Here is a 27,545-nt window from a genome sequence, read left to right as displayed (position 1 = left end):
ACTGTCACTTTTCATCTTAGCGACTCCAAAAACTATGAATTCAACTCTAATGTTGTTCGTTTTTGAGGGGGAAGGGAAGGCGTCAAATTATTTAGAGCACAGGAGCGCACAATATATAAATACGGGCCTGAATATGCGGTAAGACTTTGTTGCATTGCTCGCAGTACTGAACCTCGGCTCGGCTGTCCTGTCCTCTGGTCAATCTACTGCCGGCCTAAACGAGGACAGATTTCCATTAATAGTCCCTAGAGGGCTTTAATAGTTGAATCCCTCTAAATCAAAACAAATGTACTTAATGTAAGTTTCCTGCACAGTTGCCATCAATGCCGTATGCTGTACCTGAATATACATAGAGGAAAGGAAATCCAAGGATATTAGGAACATAGATACACATAAAATACTTCAATTATTGTTATTATTAATTAAATAACTATATACAGCATATTCATTCAACTTTTTAACTAGCCAACAAGTACATTGTTTCTCAACAAAAAACAACAAAGCACAACCAGGGGACTATAGCATAACCTATATAAAAAATTGGATTTACTGGTATTTAAGCACCAATTATATAATTAGTCGTATATACATACATTATGTACCGTACAAAAGCTTACTGAAGCGAATAACTGTATAATTTCCCTTAATTTTGAGCAGTCTTCCTTGGATTCCATCCAGGGAAGTGAACTCTCCTTCCTTTCTAAATTATTAGGCTATTATTCGATTTCAAATCTATAGTAGATATACGAGTCAGTCAATACATATGGGTATTTCCTGTAACACGAAAATGTATTCACTACCTGTCAACACTTAATATCCATTCAATTAGGATATAGAAAGGATATTTTCTTTAATAGTCGAGAAGTCGTTATCCCGTAATTAGGATCTTAGTTTTTATATCTTTTTTTCTTTTTATCTTTGCTTCACCGATTTTAATACACGCAGTGTTACAGCCAAAAGTATAGTTTTAACAGAAAGATTTTTCTCTTTTTTGATTTGCCATAAAACCATTTCTTCGGAGATATTTCTACATTCTCACTTAAAACTGTATCAACATAATTCTTAAGTTTTATTAATTCATCCTAAATCGAATTTCAACACGCTACAATCAACAACAAAAGTAAAGATCGTGTCCCTTTCATAACAGGCCATTTAGGCTCAGAGAGATACGTGTGGAAGTAACGGCTCAATTAACATTTTCTTCACTTCGGCACTCAGGGATGTGATGGAGCCAGCAACCACGCTCCGACCATTTTACTTTCCCAGGCACTTTAATGAAACTGGGTGGACCTCAGAGTCACATTGGAATGAGTGTTGATTTTTTTTTTTTAATTTTGTCCCCATCGGGTATCGAATCCGGGCCGCCCAGTTGAGGTCGACGCCTTAGAGACTATGCTACCGTAGCTCTAGAATTAACAATGTAAGTACATTCTTTGTTATAGTACAGATGTTCTTACTCAACAGGAAGGTTCTGAAGGACGGAACCTATAGCTCAAAATGGGATCCAAATCAGTACTCGATGCACTCAAGAGAAATTGCATTCCACCTGGACTCAAATTTCTTGATTACAGAAGGAATGAGTTTACCAACTAACTCATGGAGGTCACTTGAAAGAAATATTCTGTACTGATCTTAACATACTTGCGAACATTTTAAGAGTCACTTCACAACAGAAAGATACACAACTGCACAAGTGAAATCAATGTGCAGTTATACACATTATTAAAAGAAATGGATAATTTCAAAAGACAACAGTGTATAAATCTAATTTAGTCCAAGTTAGTTCACTGAATTACAATACAGCAACCTAATTTAAATTTGTATATGAATAAAAGAAGCGAAGAAAGATATCAATCATTTGAGTTCACTTTAGTTCTGAATCATTCGTACATATTCATATGCTGAAAATACTTTTGATTTTAATAAATCACTTACATTCATATTTCCTGGCTTTGTGATGTATGAGAAAAAACCTTCTATATGGCTTAAGATATGTAAAAACGTCACCATGAAGTTTATATGATCTGTGACTTTTTGCTTTTAAATTTATTATTTTGGTTTAAACCGGCAAACCCTGACCTACATACAGATCACCAAGTGAAACTGGAATGATTGCTCGGCTTTTTATTCGAAGTAAACACTTCACTGGGTATTGAGTTTCTGGCATCTACATCCCAATCGCCTATATATTGAATGACTCCCGTACATCACCCAAAAAGTGTATATAAACCACACAAGTAGTTATTTTATAGACTTGTAATGAAATGTGATGAAGAGAGAAATATTCTAGAAAATCTGAATTATGTAAGTTTCAGATTGTATCAATATATAATCCAAAGATTCTATTTTAACGTTAAGGTTGGTTTAAAGGGACAAGTTTTGCCGATAGATGTCACTACAGTGCTCGTCTCTCTCTCTCATGTATTTTTTACATTTCACGAAAATTCACGATTTCTCTTACAAATTTCAAACTACAGACTTCAAATTTTTAGAGAAGGAACTTCATAACCTATCGAAGGCAATAATTCGTGCCGATTTTTTATTTAGAATTTTCTTCATCGTTGAAATGGCTTAATTGTTGAAATTGGATATCCAAATCTTTAGCAATATACTGTTAACAATGAAGAAAATTCTTCATAACCTATCGAAGGCAACAATCCGTGCCGATTTTTTATTTAGAATTTTCTTCATCGTTGAAATGGCTTAATTGTTGAAATTGGATATCCAAATCTTTAGCAATATACTGTTAACAATGAAGAAAATTCTAAATAAAAAATCGGCACGGATTGTTGCCTTCGATAGGTTATGAAGTTCCTTCTCTAAAAATTTGAAGTCTGTAGTTTGAAATTTGTAAGAGAAATCGTGAATTTTCGTGAAAGTTATAATAATACATGACAGAGATACGAAGACTGTAGCGACATCTATCGGCAAAGCTTGTCCCTTTAAACCAATCTTAAATGATATTACGAAGAAGAAGATAATGTGTAACCTCAGTGAGAAAGTTACCAATTAGTGTGATTTACTTATTAAATCAGACACAATACCAAGACCATATCTTCCTTGCTACATGAACAGTCGAAACTAGATGCCGAAGTAACTTTCTAGCAGACTTACCATTACGAAATGAACAATTCGTAAGTTATGTTACAGTTTATTGGTACAAAAATACGTGATATCAAAAACGAAAAGACAATACATTACAGTACAAAGTTTGTTCACTCGTCCATTGACACAGTCTGTTCACTTCCCTGCAACCAGCGTGCAGTTCACAAATGCATTGTATATATATTTGTTTTTGCAACTACAAGATTCTAATACTGGCTCTCCACCACCAATCGTAAAATTTCATTAACAAACGCTTTAATGTTCTTTTCTTGAAAATAAAAAGCCAAGTTTTATGTTTTCCCCTTTTCTCTTCTGTGTGCATTTTATACCACCAACAGTGCCTCCAACAATGAACTGGAAGAAGCTATGACCTAACTCATTTCCACTCCTATTTTCAATATTGTTACAGCAACCTTTCACATACACACTCCAAACCAATCATTTCTCATTGTTTAATGCTTGAATAAATTCTTCTAACTTGTCTTGAATCTGTCGAACACGTTCTGTGGAAAGAATTAGTTAATTTTAAAAATATAATCCAAAGTTGAGAAATCAATGGAAAATTGTAATGTAGGTTGGATGTAAAGAAAAGTTTTACTATCTTAATCAAAAAACCATGTCTAATATTTACAGTAAAAATCTATTAAGTATGATGAATATCTATGCCACCTTCATTTATAAGCCCATTGACTTCTCTTTTATCTTATTTATTTATTTATTTTTAAATAAAATCGAATTTTGATGATTTTTTCCCCTCAAGTCTAGTTAAGTGACCCTTAGCTTTCCGAAATAAATTTACATTAACTAAAATTTTAATATTAACTTAAATACATTTGAGAGTTAACTATTAAAATATTTAACAAAATTTAATTCTTTTGAACTAAGGAATTTAAATATAGGTGTTTCAAATCGAATATCCGGGTTTTAAGGTTTTGCAATATTTATTACAATTGTAAATAACACATCAAATGAAAGAACAACTCACTCAGTTTTGTATGCAACATATCAACTAATGTATATGAAATTATGTATCCAAAACACAATAAGGTCTATGTAGCCAAGAAATTTACACAGAACGCCATTTTGAGTTTTACAAACCAATTCCAATGCATAACTGCCAACCTTCAGAGTTACTTTCGGGTACTTTCCGATTTTACTGAAACATTTTTCTTGCAATTTAAGTAAAACAAAATATTGTGAGATTACAGGGAATATGAATCAATTGTGATTTTTACTGATTAAGTTAATATCACGGCATTCCATTTCTTATTTAACTTATTAAGTTTCAATTTGTAGTCTAATATGAAAAGCTTCACACTCCTTTCTGTAAATGAAGACAACGATTGATATAAAAACTCTGCCTTCTTGACCCAGTATATTACGTTTACAAGAGCAATACTGTGTTAATCACCAACTATGTATGAGGGAAGAAAGCATGCATTGGAAAACAATCTTGCGACAAATATTCGGAGCGCACCATCACGGCTCAGGGAAAAATAGCAATTCTTTCCAGAAATACATTGTCGAAGATTTTGTATTTTTTTTTTTTTTGGGGGGGGGGGAGATAGAAGGAATATTATGAAAGTTTCAAATTAGTGAGCGTGTTTCTCGCAATATTTGATCTAATTCTTCTATTTAATCGTGTTTGTTACTTAATACGATGTCAATTTTAAACAGGTATATTTGATCCAAACTTGGTTTTTGGATCTTCCCATGTTTGAGGTTTTACAATGTATAATATCTGTATTTTGTCTCTTGAATATTCACTTTCAATAAATGTCTTGATATATTAGAGTTAACTGAGTTTATTAAATTTATTTATTTACTGAATATCTGATATAGTCCTTTATTCTCGTACCAACACTTCATTTGGTCGTAACTCACTACATTCCTTGACAAGGAAAGTGACTTTGTATATCTCCAACGTCTCCATCTGGCAGATTTTATCTTTTAAAATCCGACTGAAGGAGGTGAGAAAGACTCACTGAGTACAATTGGAAATGGAATTTTATTTTGGAATAAAGAAGAGAGTGGAAGTCGCCAGTCTTAAGATGGGAGTGTTTCAAAACAATTTTGAGCTAGCAAGAACACAACAGGCGAATAAATGGATGAAGAAAGAAACAAAGAAAGAAAAAAGATTGAAGAATATAACAGGAACTCCACAATACGTATTTATTAGAATATAGTGCTTGTGATAAGATCGAGACACCGAGGATGGTAGGGACACGAGGGCTGCAATAGTGTATTGGCTAGGGAAAAAATTTTTAAGTAGAATAGAAAGAAAATTAGAGAATAATATAAAGAAGGACATAATTAACGTAGCTAATAATAATTCTTACTGGATTTACTTCATACTAATTAAGATTATATCATATTAAGCTTGCGAGCTCCTTTGTGGCTAAGCGGTTAGCGTACGCGCCTTTGGCGTGGGAGACCCGGATTCGATTCTTGGCGGGAGCTCATGTGGTTCGGATTCCACGTTAATCAGTATAGGTCCCGTCTCATATAGCCTCTTTGCTGAAAGGGATGTTAAACTCAAAATCAACTCAACTTAACATCAAACTTACATATTTCATAAGCCACAGACTTCATTTTAAATGAGAAATTGAGTATACACATACATTTTCCTTACATAGGATCATTCATAAGGACATATTAAGTAGGTAGTGGTTTATATATGATAAACTGAGGAAATAATCCATTTTATCTCATACCAGTTTCCTCTAGATGTAAATTCAATAATGTACCAAGAGTGTGCACATGCATAACTGCACCGAGATTCAAACCTAGATCTCCGGCTTATTGTGCCGATGCAATAACGACTACGTTGTATGACTGCTCAGAGAGCGGAATGGGTAACCCGGGGACTTGATTTTGAAGCTCGGTCCAGCTGTGCATCCTCTCATTCTTTATACGTCAAAGGTAGCAAAGACTCCCAGCCAAGTCACACCTTTTCACTCCTCGAATTCAATATACTACCGAAATAGAGATTAGAATAATGTAGACGAGGCAAATACTCTGAATATGTATGGTAAATAGAATTAACATTCCACCACACTTTGTTTAGTTAGGGACCAAAGGGTGAAGAGTTGCGAAATTATTTGTAGAGTGTCCTAACTTTGAAAGTTAATTACGCAAATAGAGTAAAGTGATTACTTGACAACAAATTTTCAATTTCCACGCAATAAATGAAATCGTACTACTTTGGTGTATGTTCTGTCTATATCAATGAACAACATACAGTAAAACTACATCTTGCTAGTTAGTAATCTGGAGATGTAATCCCCTACTAAAACAGCCTGGTGATATTATTTAATCCGGCCTTAATAAACCAGGAATAATGCCTTATGCTCCTGGTGATAATTCATATCATGCAACACATAAGTCTGTGTTGCGAAAAGAAAAAAATATATACCTCCACTCAGCCCCTCAATACTGTGCAAGACAAGATTATTCATGATGATCCACACTTACGTTCAATGGATTTCAGTAGTTCGTTCTTTCTTGCGTATTTAACACTTCGAACCCAGTATGTTTTAATTACCAATCAAATTGGAATCTAACATTAATTTTATTTAAAATATGTAAAAAAAAAAAAACCCTACAGAACCATAGATTTACTTACTTAATTCCTCAGCTAATGTGACCCTTCTACCAGTGAGCAGCTGCAGTTTCTTCTCTCGATCTTGGCTGTAATCTTCCAGTACCTCTTTAATCTCTTTATCCAAACGACGAGCTGGGTAAGAAAATTGATAATACACTTCGTCAGAAGAAACATAGTTAAACCACCTTTGTAAGAATTCAAACAAAAGACATAATATAAATTAAAAATCGCCCGACTTACGCCAATTCGCAGTTACTAATAAACCTCGAAAAATTTTACTAGTATGGTCAGCTTCTAGCGAAAGGTTTCGGCTAGAAGTATAGTCTTCTAGAAAAGGTTTCAGCTATTAGCGCGTATGAACATGCGGCTTTTACATCCATCACAAATAACGACATACGTGATATACATTTTTTTTCTGTATAAAAGAATGTTTTATACTTTAAATCTGAGTAAATACTGTTGCATGATGGATGTTTCATTTATAAAATAACACCGTGTAAATAATATACAGATGTGTCAGAAGTCAGTTCAGCAGGCTGTTCGAACAGAACGTAACAGTACCCAAAAATTACTCTGGGGACGTGCACATTGTTGTATGAGGAAATTTAGAATACTTCGAATCTGTTTTCTAACAATGCTTTATTGTTGGCACGTTAAGCGCCCAAGGAAACAGTTTTGCTGAACTGACAACGTTGCTTTTTTTCCCGTTTACAACAGGGCGCCTTACCAATGCGGAGCCCAACTGGATGATACGATTGGAAAAATTCCATCACTTTTGACTGAAAAACAATTTTCAACAACTTTCCTCTCAATTTTTTTGTATCCTTGCTCATAACGGAGTTGGCCTATGGACCTGGACTTTTGATTCACCCTGTACATATAAATATTGCAGTTTTGTACAAAGTTTACACATAAGCAATTTACAAAACTGACTTATGTAAAATCTTACACGGAACGCATTACTTACGAAAGTCGAGGTGTTACTGAATATACCATTCCATTTTAAATCCACTTGCTGTCAAATTTGTACTGTGTCAAGGTTATATATACAGGGTGTTCCACAATTCCTCTTACAATTTGAAATTTATATACATAAGTGCGCATTATACAAACATATCCTTTGACTTACTCCAAACTCTGATTTGTATAAGTAATCTTATAGAACTAATCTATCAGTCTATTGACAGAAATCAGAGCAAGAATGGTAAAAGATATATATTTAACATGGATTGAGTGTTCCAAGAATATGTCCCATCTCTACCCTGACAGCTCCCTCACTGCTAAGTAGTTAGCGTACTCGCCTTCTGTATAGCAGTTCCGGGTTCGATTCCTGGCGGGACTCATGCAGCTCTAATCTCACGTTAAGCTGTAGTCCATGTCCCATATAGCCTCGCTGCTGAAAGGGATTCTAAACTCAAATCAAATCCAATTGGAAATCCATCTCTACTCTTATTCTTTATTGATATTGGAAGTGATAGATTTAACCACTCACTTTGTATTTCAATCCTGGATCCTCATAAAATAAAAGCAGTAAGAGAGTGCAAGATTATTATTATTATTATTAATGGATTGAACGTCCCAAGAATAGGTTCTATCTCCGCCTTTATGACTTTACTGAAACCGAATGAGTGCATCTACCTAATATGAAACGATTAAGCATGACATATTTACTCCACTACTTGACGTTGTTTCCGATAGTTCAAAGATACGAGATACATATGGAACTTACAATGCTCATGTTTTGCATTTACTTATAAATATTATAATGAAAAAGATAATTGCAATTTTTGTTTAACTTTTTTGAAAGAGAGTACTTCAAAGAACGAACAGATCGAAGATACTGTAAGCAAGGAAGTATCTTTTATATGAAAATAAAGTGAACTATACACCGTTCTACATTTTCTTTACCTAGCAGATATATTGAATAGTACAGAAAACGGAAGTTTTAGATGCGTGCACTAACGTTGCGTGTGGAAGTGATAAAATCACTTAACTCATCCATTGGATTCCGATAGTTCGGAGTTTCATTGTAGTTTCACATTGTGAAACGAAACTAGTTTCTTATATAAATATGATTTTATATTCCTGTAAATTCAAATGAACATTGCTACAATGAGGAAGAGGAAAAAAATTAAGCTTGATCTTACTTCTAAAAAAATAATATTTGCTTGCTAAAAGGTAAGAATTATCTTCTATTTCTCTATATTGATCTTTTGTTTTAGAACTAATTACTAAAAAAAATGTATTACCTTCTCGGTTCATTACTTGCTGCCTCAAAGCATTCGCTGTCACTTTCAACATTTGCTGTATTCTCCAAAACAGAACCACGTCACTACAATCAACCTAAAAGAAAGAAACGACATAATACTTTTTCAGCAATTTTAAGATACTTGTAAGTTTGGTATTTTAAGTTATTTTGAAAACAACTACTACAACAACAAAAAGTTTTTATAGAGCAATGAAAAGATAACACTCAAGTTTCATTTTATAGGAAAAAAAAATCACCTATGTAGCGTTGTATATCAATTAAGTTGTTTATAATTTCTGTGATTTTCTGAACTATCATTTTCAACCTACCACTTATCCTGAACAGGGTGCGGCAGCGTTCATAGCGTAATTTGACTTGCGTAGTACAATGACGTACTGCATGAATGCGCGCCAGCTCGTGTCACATTCGTGTACTAATGTGCTGCCATTTCGAGTGTGACAGTGATATGGAGCGGTGGAGTGCACAGCATCGTGCCTTTGCTATTGAAAAGTTATTTCAAGAATAACGACTCTGTTATTGTTACCCAGCGTCTATTTCGGCAACATTTCAACTTGGGACGTCATGGGAAAGTTCCAGATGGACGGACCATTGTGAGGTGGGTACGTGCATTTCGAACAACAGGTTTTGTTTGCAATGGCAAACCGGGAAGAAGTGAAAGAACTGTGCGGACACCAGAAGCCGTGGAAAATGTTCGTGCTGCAATATTGCGTAGCCCAAAAAGATCTGCTCGTCGTCATTTGCAAACTGTGCATATGTCCGATCGTTCATTCAGGAGAATATTGCACGAAGATCTCCATTTTCACCCATATAAGCTGCAGATTGTTCAGGAAATTAGGCCTCGCGATTGCGTTTCACGAGAAACATTCTGCTTAACCATGCGTGATCTCCTTCGCCAAAATCCACAAATGTTGCACACCATCCTGAAGTCAAATGAAGCTCATTTCGAGTTATGTGGTTCAGTGAATAAACAGAATATGCATTATTGGAGTGATGTACACCCGCACGAACTGCACATCAAGCCATTCACAGTTCTCGTGTCACAGTATGGTGTGGAGTTGCTTCCTTTGGGATTATTGGCCCTTACTTCTTTGAGGATGACAGCGGTGTGGCTGTAACTGTCACCAGTGAACGCTATCTAAAGATGCTGCAAGACTTCGTTCTTCCCCAATTAGGTATGGTCGATGTGGAACAATTATGGTTTCAACAAGACGGAGCGACCTCGCATACAGCCAGACTTTGCATGGATTTCATGCGACAGACATTTCCAGATAGAGTAATTTCCCGTTTTGGTGACATTTCCTAGCCGCCTCGCTCACCTGATCTTTCATGTGCAGACTTTTTCCTTTGGGGCTACCTGAAGCAAGAAGTTTTCCGAACACGTTGTGCCTACCATTCCTGAGTTGAAGGATCGCATCAGAACTGCCGTCGACAATGTCCCAAGGAATAAGTTACGCCGAGTTATGGAAAGCTTTCAACGCCGCCTAGATGAATGTGTTGTGCAGAGGGGGACATCATTTGACAGGAGTCATATTCAAAAAGTAATCTACGCAATGGACAATGACTTACACATTAGTAAATTGCATACCTTTAACTATTAATTGACATAAGAGGTAATAAATAAATTACAGTTACTGCCTGATGGTGTGTTTTTAATATCCTACTATGAACGCTGCCGCACCCTGTATAAACTACTCATTAAAGCAGTGGTTCTCAACCTTTTCTTGACTGAAAACCTACTTTACTGAACATCCAGGACATCGCAACACACTTCTTTGATATTATTATTATTATTATTATTATTATTATTATTATTATTATTATTATTATTAACTAATATAATAGTGAAATCTATTATCTTTTATAATGACTCTATAGCAATAAGCATTATTGCTCTCGTTGGAGATGTTGACTGGTACAGTACTTAGATTTTAACTTATTATTATTAAATTCTTCATGACTTTTAAATTCTAAAATTTCGCGATATACCTTAACGGACTGCGTAACACACCAGTGTGTCGCGACACATCGGTTGAGAACCACTGCACCAGGGAAACCAATTCAGTATTGCCCGTTTTGTATACTTAGAAGTTGAAATAGTTTCTAATATTTCAGATGCACAAGCCAGAATCCATCTTCAATTATATACAGGCTTAAAACATATTATGCACTAACATTTTGACATGATTGTAACTTTAACATCACTGAGCCATTTAATTTCTATACGAAGAACGTATTTTTACGACGTAACATATTTTTTGAAGAACTATCTATCATACGAGGGCTTCACAATACTTCATTCCTCCGTAAAATGTATGTGTAAAGTGCACTTAACACAACTATTAACCATTTAGAAATGTGTTACTTTATTTTATAGGTATTGGTTAATAATAGTGTTACGTGCACAGGTTAATAATAGTGTTACGTGAACTTAATTTTATGGCAGTGTTTCTTTCAGAAAAAATGTTCCGGAGGGGCACATTTAGTATTCGGAGGGGTATTGCTGGTACTATTCTATTTATTATTATAATATAGACATATTATTTTTGTCCTCTCCGGGGGGGAAGGCACTCTCTTAGCTCCGGGAGGGGGGGCTAGCCCCCAAAAAACATGTCTAGAAGAAGCACTGTTTTATGGGAAAATGAATAGTATTGTGAAGCCCCACGTAATAGTTAGTTGTTCAAAAATACGTTACGCCTGAGGAAAAAAAAAAACTTTGTGTAGAAATTACATTGTCCACTGATATTGAAATTAATAGACGTCAAGATCTACCTACATCAGGCTCTGTTTTAAGCCTCATTGGTTCCTGAATATGGATTCTTGCTTATGTATTAGAAACTATTTCAGCTATTAAAAATACAAGAAGAATACTATTAATTTTATATTGTAACATGTATTCCATTCGCCCTATCATTCAATGCAATATTAGCTTTATTCATTTTCCAAAAGTAAATAAATATGCACGTCCCCTTCCACAGAAGGCTATGTTTGAATAGGCGGCTATTTAACTACAAGATGTGGTCAGCACATAGATTTCCATCACCTTTTTCTAACTTCCTAGATCGGGGTTCAATAGCTGTTAATTCTAATAGTAGCCCAATTCACCTTACGATGATGTCTAAAATACTGTATTTCTACCGGAAATCGAACCTAAAACCAACAACATCAAAAAGCACGCGCGATAACAAAAGCACCATAAACTAGATAATAACGCAGAAATATGTACTACGCCATACCTCTGAATCTACACCTTGATGATACAAATAGAATCCCTTCCTACAGTCATATGTTTTCGCCAAGCTTTTGTTAAGGAAATACTTCCTGTAGACTGGATACCACACTTCTCGGATGAATTCATTATCAACTTCATAGCCCTGCGTTTGGAGATTTCTTCTCACAGCCGTTATCTCGTCATATGACAAAGATGGTTTGTGATTCTGTAAAAGGAGAGATTTTAATAAGGACGAAACAGTGTTAATAATGAAAGACTAATTCTTAAAGGAAGAGGCAACAGTGTGTGTACAAAGAGCATTAAATACCACACCAAAAGTAGCTTCTGTGCACGGTATGGAGCGGTGGACACAGGCTCATCTTTGGGGTGGTTCTTTATGATAGGGTGGTGTGCATATATAAAATGGCTAATTTCTTACTTCTTGTAGGTCTTATGTCATGGATGGCACTTATTTCTTTTACAGAGTAACACGAGCATGGAATTAGTGTCTTTCCCAATGTAGTAACATTAGAAGTTATTACAATGTATATTTTAAAGAACTTCCAGTCTCAAAGTATTGATTTTAGATGTGTCTATTAAGGAAATAAGATTAGGAATTGATTTATTTCCACTTCTATTTTCTATTTTTAAATTGGCTCGTTGAGTTGAGTTGATTTTGAGTTTAACGTCCCGTTCAGCAGCGAGGCTATATGAGACGTGGACCTACTGATTAACGTGGAATCCGAACCACGCCAAAGGCGCGTACGCTAACCGCTTAGCCACGAAGAAGCTCTTAACTCATTTAGATCTGCACTCCTCACCTATTAAACAGTCTCAGTATTGTGCAAATTCAAAACATATAATACTAAGTTATGAGCATACAAGTAAACGTTATCTCTTGTTTGATTAGAAATTACAATTATACTGACAATTTTTAGAGATTAGTATTTATATTAAGGGCTAACTTAGAAAACTGGTGGCTTCTGCAAATATTACTGCTTGTGCAAATCAGCGGCGGCTTTAGGATTTTAATTTTGGGTAGGCCTGCTCCCTTGCTTATGAATACATATACACATTTGATCGATTAATGAGAGTAGAAAATTACTGTTACAGTAGTGGTTGATGCTATTTGTTAAATAATTATCTACTATTAACATAAATAGTTGAAAATATATTTACTCTTTATTGTATCTTTGAGCGTTTATATAAGTAACTGATTCATACTAGCTTTGCTATATTCAATAACTTACATTAAAATACAAATGCTGAGCAAAGCACCTTTTTATTGTAAAAGTAATAAAATAGTAAATGTATTGTAGAGAGTAGGAGACTATTGGATGTGTTAAGAATGAAGAAAAAGAAGAAAGTCGAGAAGAAATAATGGAAAGAAGAGAAGTGGTTTATAAGATAAAGTGTGGTGATTGTGATAGCTGTTATTTAGGTGAAACGGGGGGAAAAACTGGAAGAACGATTAAAGTAATATCAAGATGATGTTAAATTGGAAAGAGAAAGAAACATGTACGGGACATGGGACACAATATTAATTGGTGTGAGATTGAAGTGTTAGCAAGGGAACAAAGGACGTTAATAAGAAAGTGGAAGGAGGCCAGGTTCATTGAAAAAGAGGAAAGCTGTATTCTGAATTGAAATACAGGACTTAAAATCGACGAGCAGTGGGGCAAGTTATTGGAAAGTCTTAACTTGTAGATTATTTTCCACTGGACCAGGGAGGATCTTGGTATTTAGTTTCAATTTGATCAACTTCTATTACGATTGAATGATTCTTTATTGATTAGCCAATCAGCGTTCAGAATTTTCCGTGTTTCTGTTATATGTCTGTTAAAAGAATTTAAAATTATTAACAATGACCGTATATATATATATATATATATATATATATATATATATATATATATATATATATATATGTTTCAATATATTTTAATAATGAAATGAAATAAGAGTATAAACACCTCATCCAGTTCCTTTTCAGGAGGTAAAGTGCCAAGGACCAACGAGACGTTACCACGTTGGATAGAAACAGATATGCGCTGTATTAGATAAGATGTGGAGCGAACTTCGCCGGAAACACAAGAAATGCGTCTTCCTACGTCCCTAATGAATTCAAGACTTCCTGCACCCCAAGTCTTGCAACTATATATATTAAAAAAAAATAAATTTTTCTTAATATATAGTATGTCTGTTAAAGAATTTTAAAATTGCCATAAAAATGACTCTCTCTCTCTCTCTCTCTCTATATATATATATATATATATATATATATCAAGATGATGATAGGCAATTTTATTTATATATTTAAATATATAGGCAATTTCATTTATTTTTGATAGTGTCTGAAGAAGGATATGTTAGATATCCGAAACTGTCACATTTATTATTTTATTATTTTATAATAAAACGGTGCTTTGTTCAGTATTTGTATTTTAATGTAAGCGTTTATGTGTTTTTCAAAATTTTTGGGTCGGTCCGTGCCTACCTGGTATACCCGCTAAAGCCTCTACTGGTGCAAATATTACCCAAAAATGTATAGTTCTTCTCAAATATTACTGCTTAATTTCAGGGACAACAAGGCATAGATTACGCTTTAAAAAAAAGGAAAAAAAAAAAAAAAAAGAAAAATTTCAATTTAACGTCCTACGATTATGCCCTTCAGGCTAAAGGAAACGATGATTAAAACAAGCGAATGATGATGATGATGGAAGAATCGATGGAATGATAATGTGGGAGTACCCCGAATAAACTTAAGGACACGATGTTATCCACCACAGATTTGGTTGAGGATCGAACCAGGGACCCGTCGCACCAGAGATAAGCGCTCTACCACTGAGCTACCTGCCCCCTCGTAGACTATGCTCAATGATCTTTGAGGAGGATGTTTCGGAGGAGCACCATGTTATACTTACAATTTATACTCGTTAGCGAATAGACTATCTTATACGTAAGTAAATCCGGACGCAGATGGATGAAATTTGTGGATCTGCATACGAAATACGAGCACAGTATACAAGCTTTCACTTTGTGAGCCCTGAGAAAATATATCTAGGGTAGGCTATGATGGGAGAGTAATAAAAGCTTCTTAGGGAATGGTCCTAACTGGATTAGACTAACACACAGACAGATTTTTTTTCTTTAGCAGCAATGAACCTTTGGATTTCCTAAGTCATGGAGTGAATTAGCAATTGTACTTACTCTTTCGGAATGAAGAACCTTCTCGAGTTCACACTTGACAGCCGATCGAAGGTTTTGTTCTGGTGTACTATACTGCCAATACATCCACCTCTCTTTAAAGCTAGGCCCCACCATTTCACGAAGAGTGTTTTCAGTATTCTACAAGTAAAAACAAATCAAAAACAGCACTTAACGTAACTTCTAATTTTTATTAGATATGGGTCTAATAGAAAGAAAAATGTACCAACAAGTGCAAAAATAGGCGATATTAGGTGCTGTAGAAAAAAAATCTAACAGCAAATTTTATGATGTAAGAATTTTTCCAATTCATACTGAAATATATCACAAGGCATTTTGGGAGGACCAATATATGATATATTAAAGTTATTATACGAGAGTCTGAATTTACGTTTTGCCATTAAAACACACTAAAGAAGGGCGTATCCAGCTTCTTGGTTATAGTGGCTGATCTCTAGCTGAAGATTTACAAATGGAGTTGATTGATAAGATTGATTTGCTCCCTTTAGTCAACAGTAAAGTTACATATGACGACACTGAACAGCTGGGAATTGAGTTACTGAAAAGCGTTCTTATTTTCTCCCACCGAGAATTAAATCTGGGACCAGCAAAGTCTTCTTCACCACTAGGCCAAGAACAAGAGCACAAATACGGCTGAAGCACAGGCTCGACTCCTAATTAGTCGATCTGTTGACTTTTTATTTCTTTTCTGATATGCATTCTTTAGTTACGTCGTACGAAAAAGGGACGGGACGTTTAATATGTGCCTCTTTCTTTCTCCCAATCTTCTTTGAAATGTACGATTTTGGAGGAATATATTCCTAAGACATGAAAGATTGAAATCTTGTATCTTAACAAACAAAACTGAAGTTAAAAGCTCTCCTCTCTCTCTCTCTCTACAGGGTGTTGCAAAACAACTCCGACAACCTAAGGGAGGTGATTCCTAATATCAAGACAAGACAAGACAAAAAGTATAGACCCACCTGGGTGCACAAATGTTTCCTTTCGGAGTTATAGGCTGTCGAAAACATGAAAAAATGAACTTTAAAAGGTCCAATACTCCAAAATTATGGGACTTACTTGTTAGGGTACTTCGGGGTCAAGACCATTTAGGAATTAATATATGCGCTATCCAAAAATACATGTTTCAGAGTCCTGCGGTACTCACGCAAGGGAGTTTCGCTACGGGCATATTATTTGAAGTACTTACCAACTACCTCTACAAAAATTGTTGCGGAAGTACCGCAGGATTCTGAAACTTGTATATTTGGATAGGGCACCTACTAGTTTCTAAGTGAAGGCTCGACTCGACTACGGTAGGTCCCATACTTTTGGAAGTTCATTTTTTCATGTTTTCGGCAGCCTTAACTCCGAGAGGAAGCATTTATGCACCCAGGTTGGTCTATACTTTTTGCCTTATCTTGGTGTCATATATATAAAGAGAAAATAGAAAGAATAATGTCGACAAGTATGTTTTCTCATATTTTAAAGTTTAGTACCATAAATAAACTGTCGTATGTTTCTCTATATAGGCCTAGAGTTACGTTCACAAGCAATTCAGAAATACTCTTCAAATAAATGAGTCGATTTCAATACAGTTTTTCGTAACAGAGAAAACGTGGTTTGTTTTCGTGCTTTGAAGCACAGGACATTTTGATTCTTACAATATCCATGTTACATGTCTAGAATGACAACCGAAGAGAATGAGTACATGTGAATATATTCCTATAGAGGATGTCGCGGTAATTCACTGCGAGATCTTATGCTTTAGACTGTTTGGATTCTATTAAATAATGTGCTTGTATATCTTAAGGAATCTTCCATTCCCTTTGTCGATTACAATATTAGTTATATTAAAATAAATACTCAAGATATATTTCTAATGAAAACTAACATACCTTCAATTTCTCTACAACACTGTTCTCGAGGAATTTCACAGCCAAATCCCATTGTTGTTTGTCGTGGACAGAACGATCCTCTAATGTGTTCAGCTGAATTACTCGGAGCATATCCGAGGCCTACAAATAAAAGCATAGATCTCTTAGGGAACACTAAAATGCAATAGATTTTCAGGAATTATTATTATTATTATTATTATTATTATTATTATTATTATTATTATTATTATTATTATTATTATTATTATTATTAATTATTATTATTATTATATTGTAGTATTCAAACGTTAAGTTGCAAGAATGAGAAATGTATACCACAACATCATCAAAAACTATATTGCACACTGTCTGTTACAGAAAATAATCATGAATGTTACAATTAAAGAATGTCACTTATTAAATTTTAGTCTCTATGTACCAAAATACTACTAGTTATTAGCTACTCTGTAACAATAAATAATAATTATGAAACTTTCGATCAATTATCTTATTTTAGCTACTCTGTAACAATAAATAATTATTATGAAACTTTTGATCAATTATCTTATTTATTCACTTAATATCTTCTTCAATACTTATCACGAATCGTTCTTGACAACGTTATAATTCATGGTCAATACAATTATCACCGTTTATTCATGAATAACTATCATAAATTCAGGACACGTTACACTAATGTCATAACACATTTACAATTATAATAATATGAATTCCCATTCGAATATGAATATGAATTCGATTATTTATATTATTATACTTCCTACGTATCATAAATCCAATCTTAACATCTTACATATTCAGAATGTAACTTTAAGTTAAAAAAAGAAAAAACTCTACTTTTATCTTCTAAATATGTAACAATATGGTATCAAATATTACGCAACTATTCACCAACCTTAATTAACATCGTAACAACACTATCTCCTCTTTAAAGCATAATAACTTAACACCCAAAGATAAATCTTATTTCTTCTTATTATTATTTTTCCATAATTAAAAAAAAAAAAAAAAAAAAAAGTCTAACTACAAAATATATGTATAAGCAAAGCGTACACTTATCTAATATCTTGGAAACAAGTGAATAATTATGAAATCATTGGTGGATTTATCAAATAGAAGAAAGGATGAGTAATTATTTGTAAACCAAAGTCTATGATACAATCTGGAATCGAACTCACAATCTTTTCCGAGATAAGCATTCTTTGCTATTACTATTACTATTTCAGTGCAATAGTGCTTATCTATCTATAAATTGTATACATATATTGTTCTACGTTTATGCTCGAATTATATACTACATTTTAAGCACTTTATCAATTAATTACGAAGAAGACTGTTCATATATTAAACAAACTATGCTACAGAGACTGCTTACTATATTGAGAGAAATTTAGGATTGTTACCTAAATTAAAATTAAAATTATTGTTTAATCAGTATTTGTTTTAAACTTTTATGGAGATACTGCGAAATGATACTCTCTTCCGGTTAACGTGAGAAACGATATTGAATGATAATTTGATTAGTCTTCGTCAGGAACTAGACTCTATAGAGCAAAACCTACAAAGTCGAGATAGTCTCTATTACATCGGTTTGCCCTAAGCGGATTGGGCAGACAGCCCATCTCCTACGGAGGTGTCTCATAACTTAAAACCGGCCCGCAAGTCCCCAGTAGTTTGGTTTGTGCACGGTTCTCAAAATGGAAGACCCATTCTCTGTGCCACAAGCACGTAACCTTTTATTATAGGTAGGGAAATGAGATACGCCCATTTCGCGAAAAGCAGAAGCCAGTTTCTGCCAGTTATGCCTATTGTTGGGGCGACCCCCCTAACGATCAGAAATCTACCAACATCTACAGTGTATGGTGCCCGAGTGTTAGAGCAAGCTTACTTCCCCCTCGGTGTCTAAGTACCAAGGTATCGAATGTCACGGAAAAGTAGGAAGCGAAATATGAATATGTAATGTGTACTATGCTGTTCCACTATGATCGAACTCGGGATCTTATGAACGAAAGGAATGCGCGCTAGCCATTAGGCCAACGAGAGGGTTGATATTACATTACAGAATTGAGAGATTTTTCTACCATATAATATTTCTAACTTCGCATCTGCCCCTAGAGAAATTTTCCCTGAAATTTTAGTCTGATTTCCAAGATTAAACTCTGAAGTGTAATGGAGACTAACCAATTATCCCGGATCGAAGCCAGGACCACACATCAAACACAAGCATCCTATTCATTCGGAAGTCTCCTTTCATTTTGATGATTGTTTTGCAATGAAACAATCTATCTGTTAATAATAATAATAATAATAATAATAATAATAATAATAATAATAATAATAATAATAATAATAATAATAATAATAATAATAATAATAATAATAACATAAAAACTACCTTATCTTCCCACGAATGTTTCCTCATTGCCTCATCAACGACGGCCGTTTTCAAGTTATCAAAAATGTCGTCGTGATCTTTCGACTTTTTCGCTTTCTCCATAAACGCTTGGAATTCTTCCCTAAGAGCTTCCCAGCCGGCTTCTACAGACTTCTGAGGAAGTTGCTGCTCTGCCCACTGTTTCAATTTAATATCCACCGTCGTGTTGAAAGTTCCTGTTTAAAAACATCAAAAGTTTTTCATAACACTACAAACAATGTTTTCTCGAACACAAATAAACTATTTGCTGAGCAAAACAATATATTCACATAAAAAACTACGTACATGTTAGTTGGCGAAACTGTAACACGTGTGCAGTTTTTTATGTGAATATATTGTCTTGCTCAGGAAATAGTTTGTGTGCAAGTATATACAAAGCAAAGCTTCTACTTACGAAAAACATGTTTTCTCATTAGTAAATGCACTCAAACAAATATTGAACTTTCACTGCTTCGTGGACTTTTTCATTTTTAATTTGATTTATTATTATTATTTTATTTTATTTTTGATTGTTGTTGTAGTTGTAATGACAAGTCTACAGTATGTAGAATTTTAGGTTAAAAGAAATGGATGATAACCGGGAGTGTATGATTACGAAATAATTGGTGGAGCAAGAATGATAGGAAACAGAGAAGCATCGAGAAAATCTATGAACACGATATTGTCTACTACAAACTTACATGTCCTAACAGAGCCAGGGACAAAGTATTCTGTAATATAATTAAGGACTATTTAATTATACACGTAGTATTTAAACTGAAATCGACTTACAAAACGTGTTTATTATATACATCTAAAAAGAAACTTTGCTGAGTGACGGTTAGAAGATTCTGGCCATTCATTTTGTTTTAACCTTCCTACTCATAGCAGTGAGTATCATATTTTAACTCTTATGCAGGGCCGGATTAAGGGGGACTTGGGAAAGCTATAGCCCCGGGCCTCCACTCTGATCAAAATCTCAACTGGCTATCTAAAAAGAATCATGAAGATACAATCAATCATAAAATAAAATATGACCAAAAATATGAAATATATACTTTTAACTTTCCTATTGTACTTTCAAAAAAAAAAAAAAAAAAAAAAAAAGTCAGCTAGGGCCACATATTTTTTCTAGTCCCGGGCCTCCAAATAGGTTAATTCAGCCCTGCTCTTACGCTTCTATAAATGAATAGGATCAAAGAATCTGTGGTTCTGTTTCATCTTCCCATGGATAAATCCACAAGAATTTTCAAAGATCGATAGGTAGTCATAATTCTGCACACAATTGGAGATGCGAGAAATAGTAATGCAAAAGAACGAGGAGTATTTACTGAGATTTGAGAAACACATCTTTTTTTTTTAAAAAAAAAATCGTTGTTCATGTTTTTTAAAAAATAAACAATTCCTACTTCGTTTCATTGGAAACGAAAGGAACGCTTCCACAGTTACGTTTCTAAAAAATAAACCATTTCAAAGGATCACATTACTTCTGAACACTGAATTCGAGTTAGCATGTTCTGATACAGGTTTTAAGAGATGGATAATCCTGTTTATGGTTAAACGAATGTCTCGGAAGTAATATACCTGAGTTGCCTGTCTGAGCTGCTGGTAAATAGATGCTTTCAAACACATGAGTAGCTACTTTGTCCCACAATTTCTTCATGAGGACGTCTTCCCACTGCTTTGGAGATACCTGGCTAAGATTCACTATCTCATCTAAAATCTCTCCCCGCGCTTTCTCAAATAATTCATCTCGATCCAGTTCACGTAATCTGAAAACATGGAAAAAACGAAAAAATGAACCAACTTTTTATGTTAAACAAGTGCCAAAATATGAATACAACTTTTCGTTTACAATCACAAAGACAAATTACGAAAAGAAAGAAAAAATTGTGAAAGGAATTTTAGCGCACCTTCTTACTTGTCGTCAAATTTTAGTATTGATTCTCTTATATCAAGTGCTGGAATAAAAAGTTTCCAACGCTAAAAATGAGAAGTACAAGTGGAGAAATGAACTATTATCGAAAAATACTCCCTCCTGATGAACCGTGGGTTATTACGTGGTGACCGATTCGTAATTTGATTGGCATTTAACTATTATATACTACATTCATCTACAAGTATATGAAATCCGTATAAGTAATACGCATTTTATTTCTGCATCTAATATTGCAGCACACACCACAAAGTCGTTATCAACCAAATTATCAGTAATTTAATCACATCACATTATACTTCATACATGCAAACAAGACTGCATTGTATCTAACATAAAATCATTAATTTTATTATCTCATTTTCTAACAAAATTAGATCTACAACTCTGCCATGAATCCACTGCCTTTAAACATACTTGCAATACCCACTCATTCAGCTTTATTTCCCAACTCCATATACAGGGTTCTTACAAAATTACTTTTATCATTTTCCCTGATTTCCAGGAGAAGACCAACTATTGTCCCTGACCCGCGACATTTAATAAGATAATGATGTACTGATGATGAATGCCTGCAAGAGCTAAATAAAGGCCTGGGCCAATGAGTCTCAACCTGTGTGCTACTTTCCGTTTGCAACACTATACAGTAGACACAGAGTTATACAAATGGCTAATAATAGTAGACAAGAAAACCAGCGTAAGCTAACCAAAGAATTGCTATTTGAGCTAGTGAAAAAACTCTATAAAAAGACACCTTCAAATAATATTACACAACAACGTTAAACTTCATAATAATAATAATAATAATAATAAAAAAAGCGAAGAAATTGGCCACCCTTTTTCCAATGAACAGTTGTAACTTAAGAATTCTTTAAAAAAATGTCAACAAATTGCTTCTGTTAATTTCGAAGAAATTAAGACACACTCCTAAAAATTTAGTAAGCAAACGAAAAACAATACTTTAATGGAACTTCTCAGTATTTCTTCGAATTCAATAAAATGAGAAAATGAAACAATGAGTTAAACTTTTCAAAATAATATGTAAATGTATATGCAATTGTGAGAATGCAAATTGTGAACTTTTTCCCCTCAAACAAAAAAAATATTTGAAAGTTTAACATAATGGAAGTTATGGTGAGTGGACATTACAGCTGCCCATGCCAATTCCCTAACCTCCACTTCTTGTACCGAATTTGTTTTTCAGTTATTACAATAGATCCTAATTGTTATTACAATAGAACATAAATTAATTATGTTACATATATTGTACAACACACTAAAAGGTAAAAAGAACTTAAATAATATTAAGTAAGTAGGATCACTACTTAAAAGCTTTTGACAATAATAGCTACGATTACTTGTTTCAGTTACTTAGATTGATTGCTTTAAAATTTTGATCTCACTTTCAATTTCTTCTGATTTCAATCGTTGGTTTTTCTTAAGTTCATCTCTATTTTTTTCTATTTTTTTTTTTTTTTTAACTCAGCCATTTTCCCCCGTTTTAGTACTGCCTGAGACCTCTCATTTTCTCTTTCTTTTCTCTTTTCTTCCAAAGCCGAATTGTATCTTGTTCTCGCACCTTTTACAGAAGTTAATAGTTCTGGATCTGAAGCACTGAGACATCTCATTCCACCTATGTAGGCCAAATAATCTACCAGTTGTCATTGAACTACTAAAGAAGCCTCTTGCAAATTTTCTACCAATAAACTTTTGTTAATAGAAAAACCAGACTCTACACTTGCATTTCCATGTGAAATAATTAATATCATTTTCACAAGACTCAAGAAGTATTTGAATTCACTTTTGCCACTTAGAACTGATTTATAAAACTCATCAAGATTTATAATAATATTGCGAGCGGTGATTATATTCAATGAGAAAAAGCGGAAAGGCTATTACTCACCGCAAAAAAATATGTAGCAGAATTTTCTTCTACATGCAACAGGTAGCGCTTTCGGAAGATGCAACTTCCTTCATCAGCCTGTGGTAGACTTCAAAAAGGATAAAAAAACATGAAAGATGATTAAAAAATGGTTAAAAGGTTAGGATACGTGAAAACAAACAAATCTTCTGTGAAACATTAAAACACACGAGAATAGAAACTTACTGATATTGTACACTACTGTTCACTGTTTTCTGTTCTTGCTTTCCAAATTGTGAAAGTATGTAGTAAAAAGATTACTCCAAATAATATTTATTTCTCCTCTATATAGGTTAAATGAGGGCCTTTCTTTGTGAATATAATATTATTCTTTAATTTTTCGTTCCGTTGCTGTTTTTGCCTTTTCAATTAAACATGATTTCACGATTTGATGGTTATAATCTCTAAGATGCGTTGCTACACCGGTTAACTGTTGCGGATTCCGAGATTTCGAGGTACGAACGTGCTCAGTTATTCTAGTACAAATGTTCCTTTTTGTTTGACCTATATACATTTTATCACACTGACATTTCACACAATAGACGCCACTGCTTTGTAAAGGGCCAGTAAATAATACTTTAAAATTGGTTATGTATTTATCTATAGATTTTGGAGGAACTTCTGAAATTTTGATATTGTGTCTTTGCAGAATCTTCTTGATTTTTGCTGAAAAATGTGAAACCAAAGGGACACCAATCCATCTGTCAGTTACGGCACCTGTTGTTGGTTGATGGTGGGTGCCGACGATCCCCTGTTGTACCTCTTTATACCATTTTAACAATATCCTGTTGTACCTGTTTATACCATTTTAATGATAAAAGATTTTTGGAAACCATTCTCCTGTCCAATTTGTAATAAATACTGTACCTTGTTGAGATCCCCAGAGAGGTCTGAAAGTAAAAGAGCTCTCCTAAAAAAAAGTTTTTCTAAATATTTCATTTCTGAAGCCATGAATGTGATGATATGAAGTTGATATATTTTGTACCAGCAGAAGGCTTGCGGTATACCGAAGTAACAAATTTATTGTTATGTCTTCTAATGGTAATGTCAAGAAAGTTAAGAGCACCATTTTCTTCAAGCTCCTTCGTAAATTTTATTCTAGGATGAATTTGATTAAACTCATCGAACAGTTTATTTAATTATTGACGATCCTTGTACAAATATCCAAAATCTATAGAAAAAGACACAACCAATTTTAAAGTATTTTTACTGACCCTTTACAAAGCAGTGGCGTCTATCGGGTGAAATGTCAGTGTGATAAAGTGTATATAGGTCAAACAACAAACAAACAAACAAAAAAAAAAAAAAAAAAAAAGAAATCTTCAAGTTTTACGTCCCACGGTTATGCCGGTTAGGCTAAAGAAGACGGTGATGATGAGAGATGAATGAAATGGTGGAATGAAGAAAGTGGGAGGAAACGGGAGAACCCCGAGAAAACCCACGAGCGCGGTGTTTGTCCACCACAAAGTTCACTTGGCGGGGGTTGGGATCGAACCCGGGACCCCAAGTACCAGAGGTGAACGCTCTACCACTGAGCCACCGCGCCCCCTAGGTCAAACAAAAAGGAACATTTGCACTTTGAATAACTGAACACATTCGCACCTCGAAATCTCGGAATCCGCAACAGTTATCCGGTCTAGAGACTATAACCATCATATCGTGGAATCATTTTTAATTAAAAAAGCAAAATCAGCAACGGAACGAAATGTTAAAGAATCATATTATATTCACAAAGAAAGGCCCTCACTTAACCTGGATAGAGGAAATAAATATTATTTGGAGTAATCTTTTCACTACACACTTTCATCATTTGGAAAGCAAGAACAGAAAACAGTGAACAGCTGTGTACAATGTCAGTAAGTTTCTATTCCCGTGTTTTAGTGTTTGACAGAAGGTTTATTTTAGACATATCCTAATCTTTTAACCATTTTTTAATCATCCTTCATGTTTTTTATTTATTTTGAAGTCTACCAAAGGCTGATGAAGGAAGTTGCATCTTCCGAAAGCGCTACCTGTTGCATGTAGAAGAAAATTCTGCTACATATTTTTGCGCGTTGACTAATAGCCTTTCCGCTTTTATTCATAATCAAGATTTGTTTTGCTTCATTCTGAATTATAATAAGACGTCAACACACTTTTCGACTGCTGAAGAAAAGATTCGAACTCTTTCTAAACTAGCTCTGCTTTAACATTATCGAGACGAGACGACTGATGGAGTGGACTTCGTCATCCTTATCCGCGCAATTTTAGGTTTATGCAAGATAACATCAGGATCAAGGCATGAAATGGCACGAGTAAGAGGATATCTAAGAGGACATTTTCCGAATATTTCTTCAGTAGTGCCTATCAAAAATGTTTGACAATCACTGAAGAAATTGCACTTGTCTACTTCCTTGACATTTTTAAGTTTCCCAATACTTTTTTATTTTTCTTTCTTTTCGAATCCTACATTACTTTCTTTGGGGCTTTCAGATTACTTTTAACTTTTATATGTACACACATTAACTTATTTGCTGTTATGATAAAATGAAGAATTTCTTCTCTTACAAAATGCTTCAATAAATTTACAATAACAGCAAACAATTCTTCATATAAGAGAGGGCAATATGTTTTTCGACCTGAAACTTAGTTTAAATATGGTTCTAACTCCAACGCCACAGATTTGAAAAATGTAAGTTTAGCAGGCACGAGGGGAACTTTAATACCTGATTACAATCTGTTTACAGTGTAATTTTGAAAAAGTTTAAGGTCAGGACTTTCAATGACACCTTTCACATTTAAAAATAGTTTTAAAGCCCTGTCTACACTATCACAGCATTTTCCACTCATTGTGAACATTTTTTTTTTTTTTAAACAAAATTTCCTCTGTATTTTCACTATTCCTACTTGGTGACTCACTGTATAAGTAATAAAGACCGTAAAAACGTGTTGCGGTTCCATTCAACCATTAAATGTCCCCTTAAACGAGCACTGTGTAGCACATGCAAACCACAGGATCCAATCTGTGAAGGTTTGATTTCATTTCCTTGTACCTCTATTTCAGTTTGTAGAGAAGTCAGAAACTTCCAATTAACATGCTTATTTGAAGTATCTTGATCGAATCAAAACCCTTTGGGAAAGCTTCTTTGAATTTCAACAACAAATCATTTGCAGTTGCCCTATATATATATATATAAAACAGAGGTCAAGTACCTTGTTGTAACACTATCTTTAATTTGATCTCAAAATCACACATGCAGATCCATTTGACCCTTCCCAGCAATTTTGTTAAAACGACTCGTCAAATGCAATAACACAATGTTCACATTTTTCCAAGCTGCTTGTAATGTTTTTTTTTTTTTTTTTTTTTTTTTCTGAATAAAGGGGCAATACCATAACATATAGTGTAGCTATATTTAACAGGCCCCATATGAACATTCTTTGCTATGCTATTGTCTGGAAACATAGCCTTACAAAGAAAGCTATTGTTTTTACACAAATTGTAACTATTTTTGCAGTTGATGAGTCTGAAACACCCCATAATTTCAGCAGCTGTATCTTTCTTTGATATTATATAGTTTGAAAGGTCTGCTGTCATTTTATTGCCACTTGGAATAGCACCATTAAGTTCTTCAGAAGTCTGTACGAAATGAGTTTTTGTACAACTCAACGAAAATCATTTATTTGTAGTGCCTCTTTCAACGAATAATGGCTGAATTATTGGCTTATTTTAACAAATAGGTAAGACGGACAATAGTTTCATTTCCTGAGAAAAATCTCCAATTTTCCTTGATTTCCAGGTTTTCCAACTTAAACACCATTTTCTCTGACTTTTCCCTGACATTTGCCCTTCATTTAATTTTTCCTGACTTTTCCGTGTTTTCCTTGTTTTTCAGATTTGTAAGAACCCTGCATATATATATATATATATATATATATATATATATATATATATGTAAACTGACACTGATGGATAAAGAAGATAAAAATGTACTATATGGAACA

At 34.1% G+C, this 27,545-nt stretch overlaps 1 protein-coding gene across 4 annotated transcripts in view; it reads right to left on the bottom strand.

Moving 5' to 3' along the window:
* Nucleotides 1-398: 398 nt before the first annotated feature.
* Nucleotides 399-27,545, bottom strand: part of Opa1 (Opa1 mitochondrial dynamin like GTPase) — an 81,573-nt gene continuing 54,426 nt past the window's right edge. For all 4 annotated transcript variants that reach the window (XM_081737230.1, XM_081737229.1, XM_081737231.1 and 1 more), the window contains 8 exons: nucleotides 21,289-21,476; nucleotides 19,687-19,901; nucleotides 17,292-17,411; nucleotides 15,397-15,534; nucleotides 12,212-12,412; nucleotides 8,959-9,052; nucleotides 6,731-6,841; nucleotides 399-3,608 (listed from right to left, as the gene is read on the bottom strand). In XM_081737230.1, the coding sequence (XP_081593356.1) occupies nucleotides 3,544-3,608; nucleotides 6,731-6,841; nucleotides 8,959-9,052; nucleotides 12,212-12,412; nucleotides 15,397-15,534; nucleotides 17,292-17,411; nucleotides 19,687-19,901; nucleotides 21,289-21,476 (1,132 nt within the window). In that variant the 3' untranslated portion in view covers nucleotides 399-3,543. The remainder of the gene's footprint in view (nucleotides 3,609-6,730; nucleotides 6,842-8,958; nucleotides 9,053-12,211; nucleotides 12,413-15,396; nucleotides 15,535-17,291; nucleotides 17,412-19,686; nucleotides 19,902-21,288; nucleotides 21,477-27,545) is intronic.

The sequence above is a fragment of the Thermobia domestica genome, chromosome 13 (genome assembly GCF_964235325.1).
Source record: "Thermobia domestica chromosome 13, izTheDome1.hap1.1, whole genome shotgun sequence".
NCBI classification, from domain to species: Eukaryota; Metazoa; Arthropoda; class Insecta; order Zygentoma; family Lepismatidae; genus Thermobia; species Thermobia domestica.
This window is presented reverse-complemented; position numbering and strand designations above follow the sequence as displayed.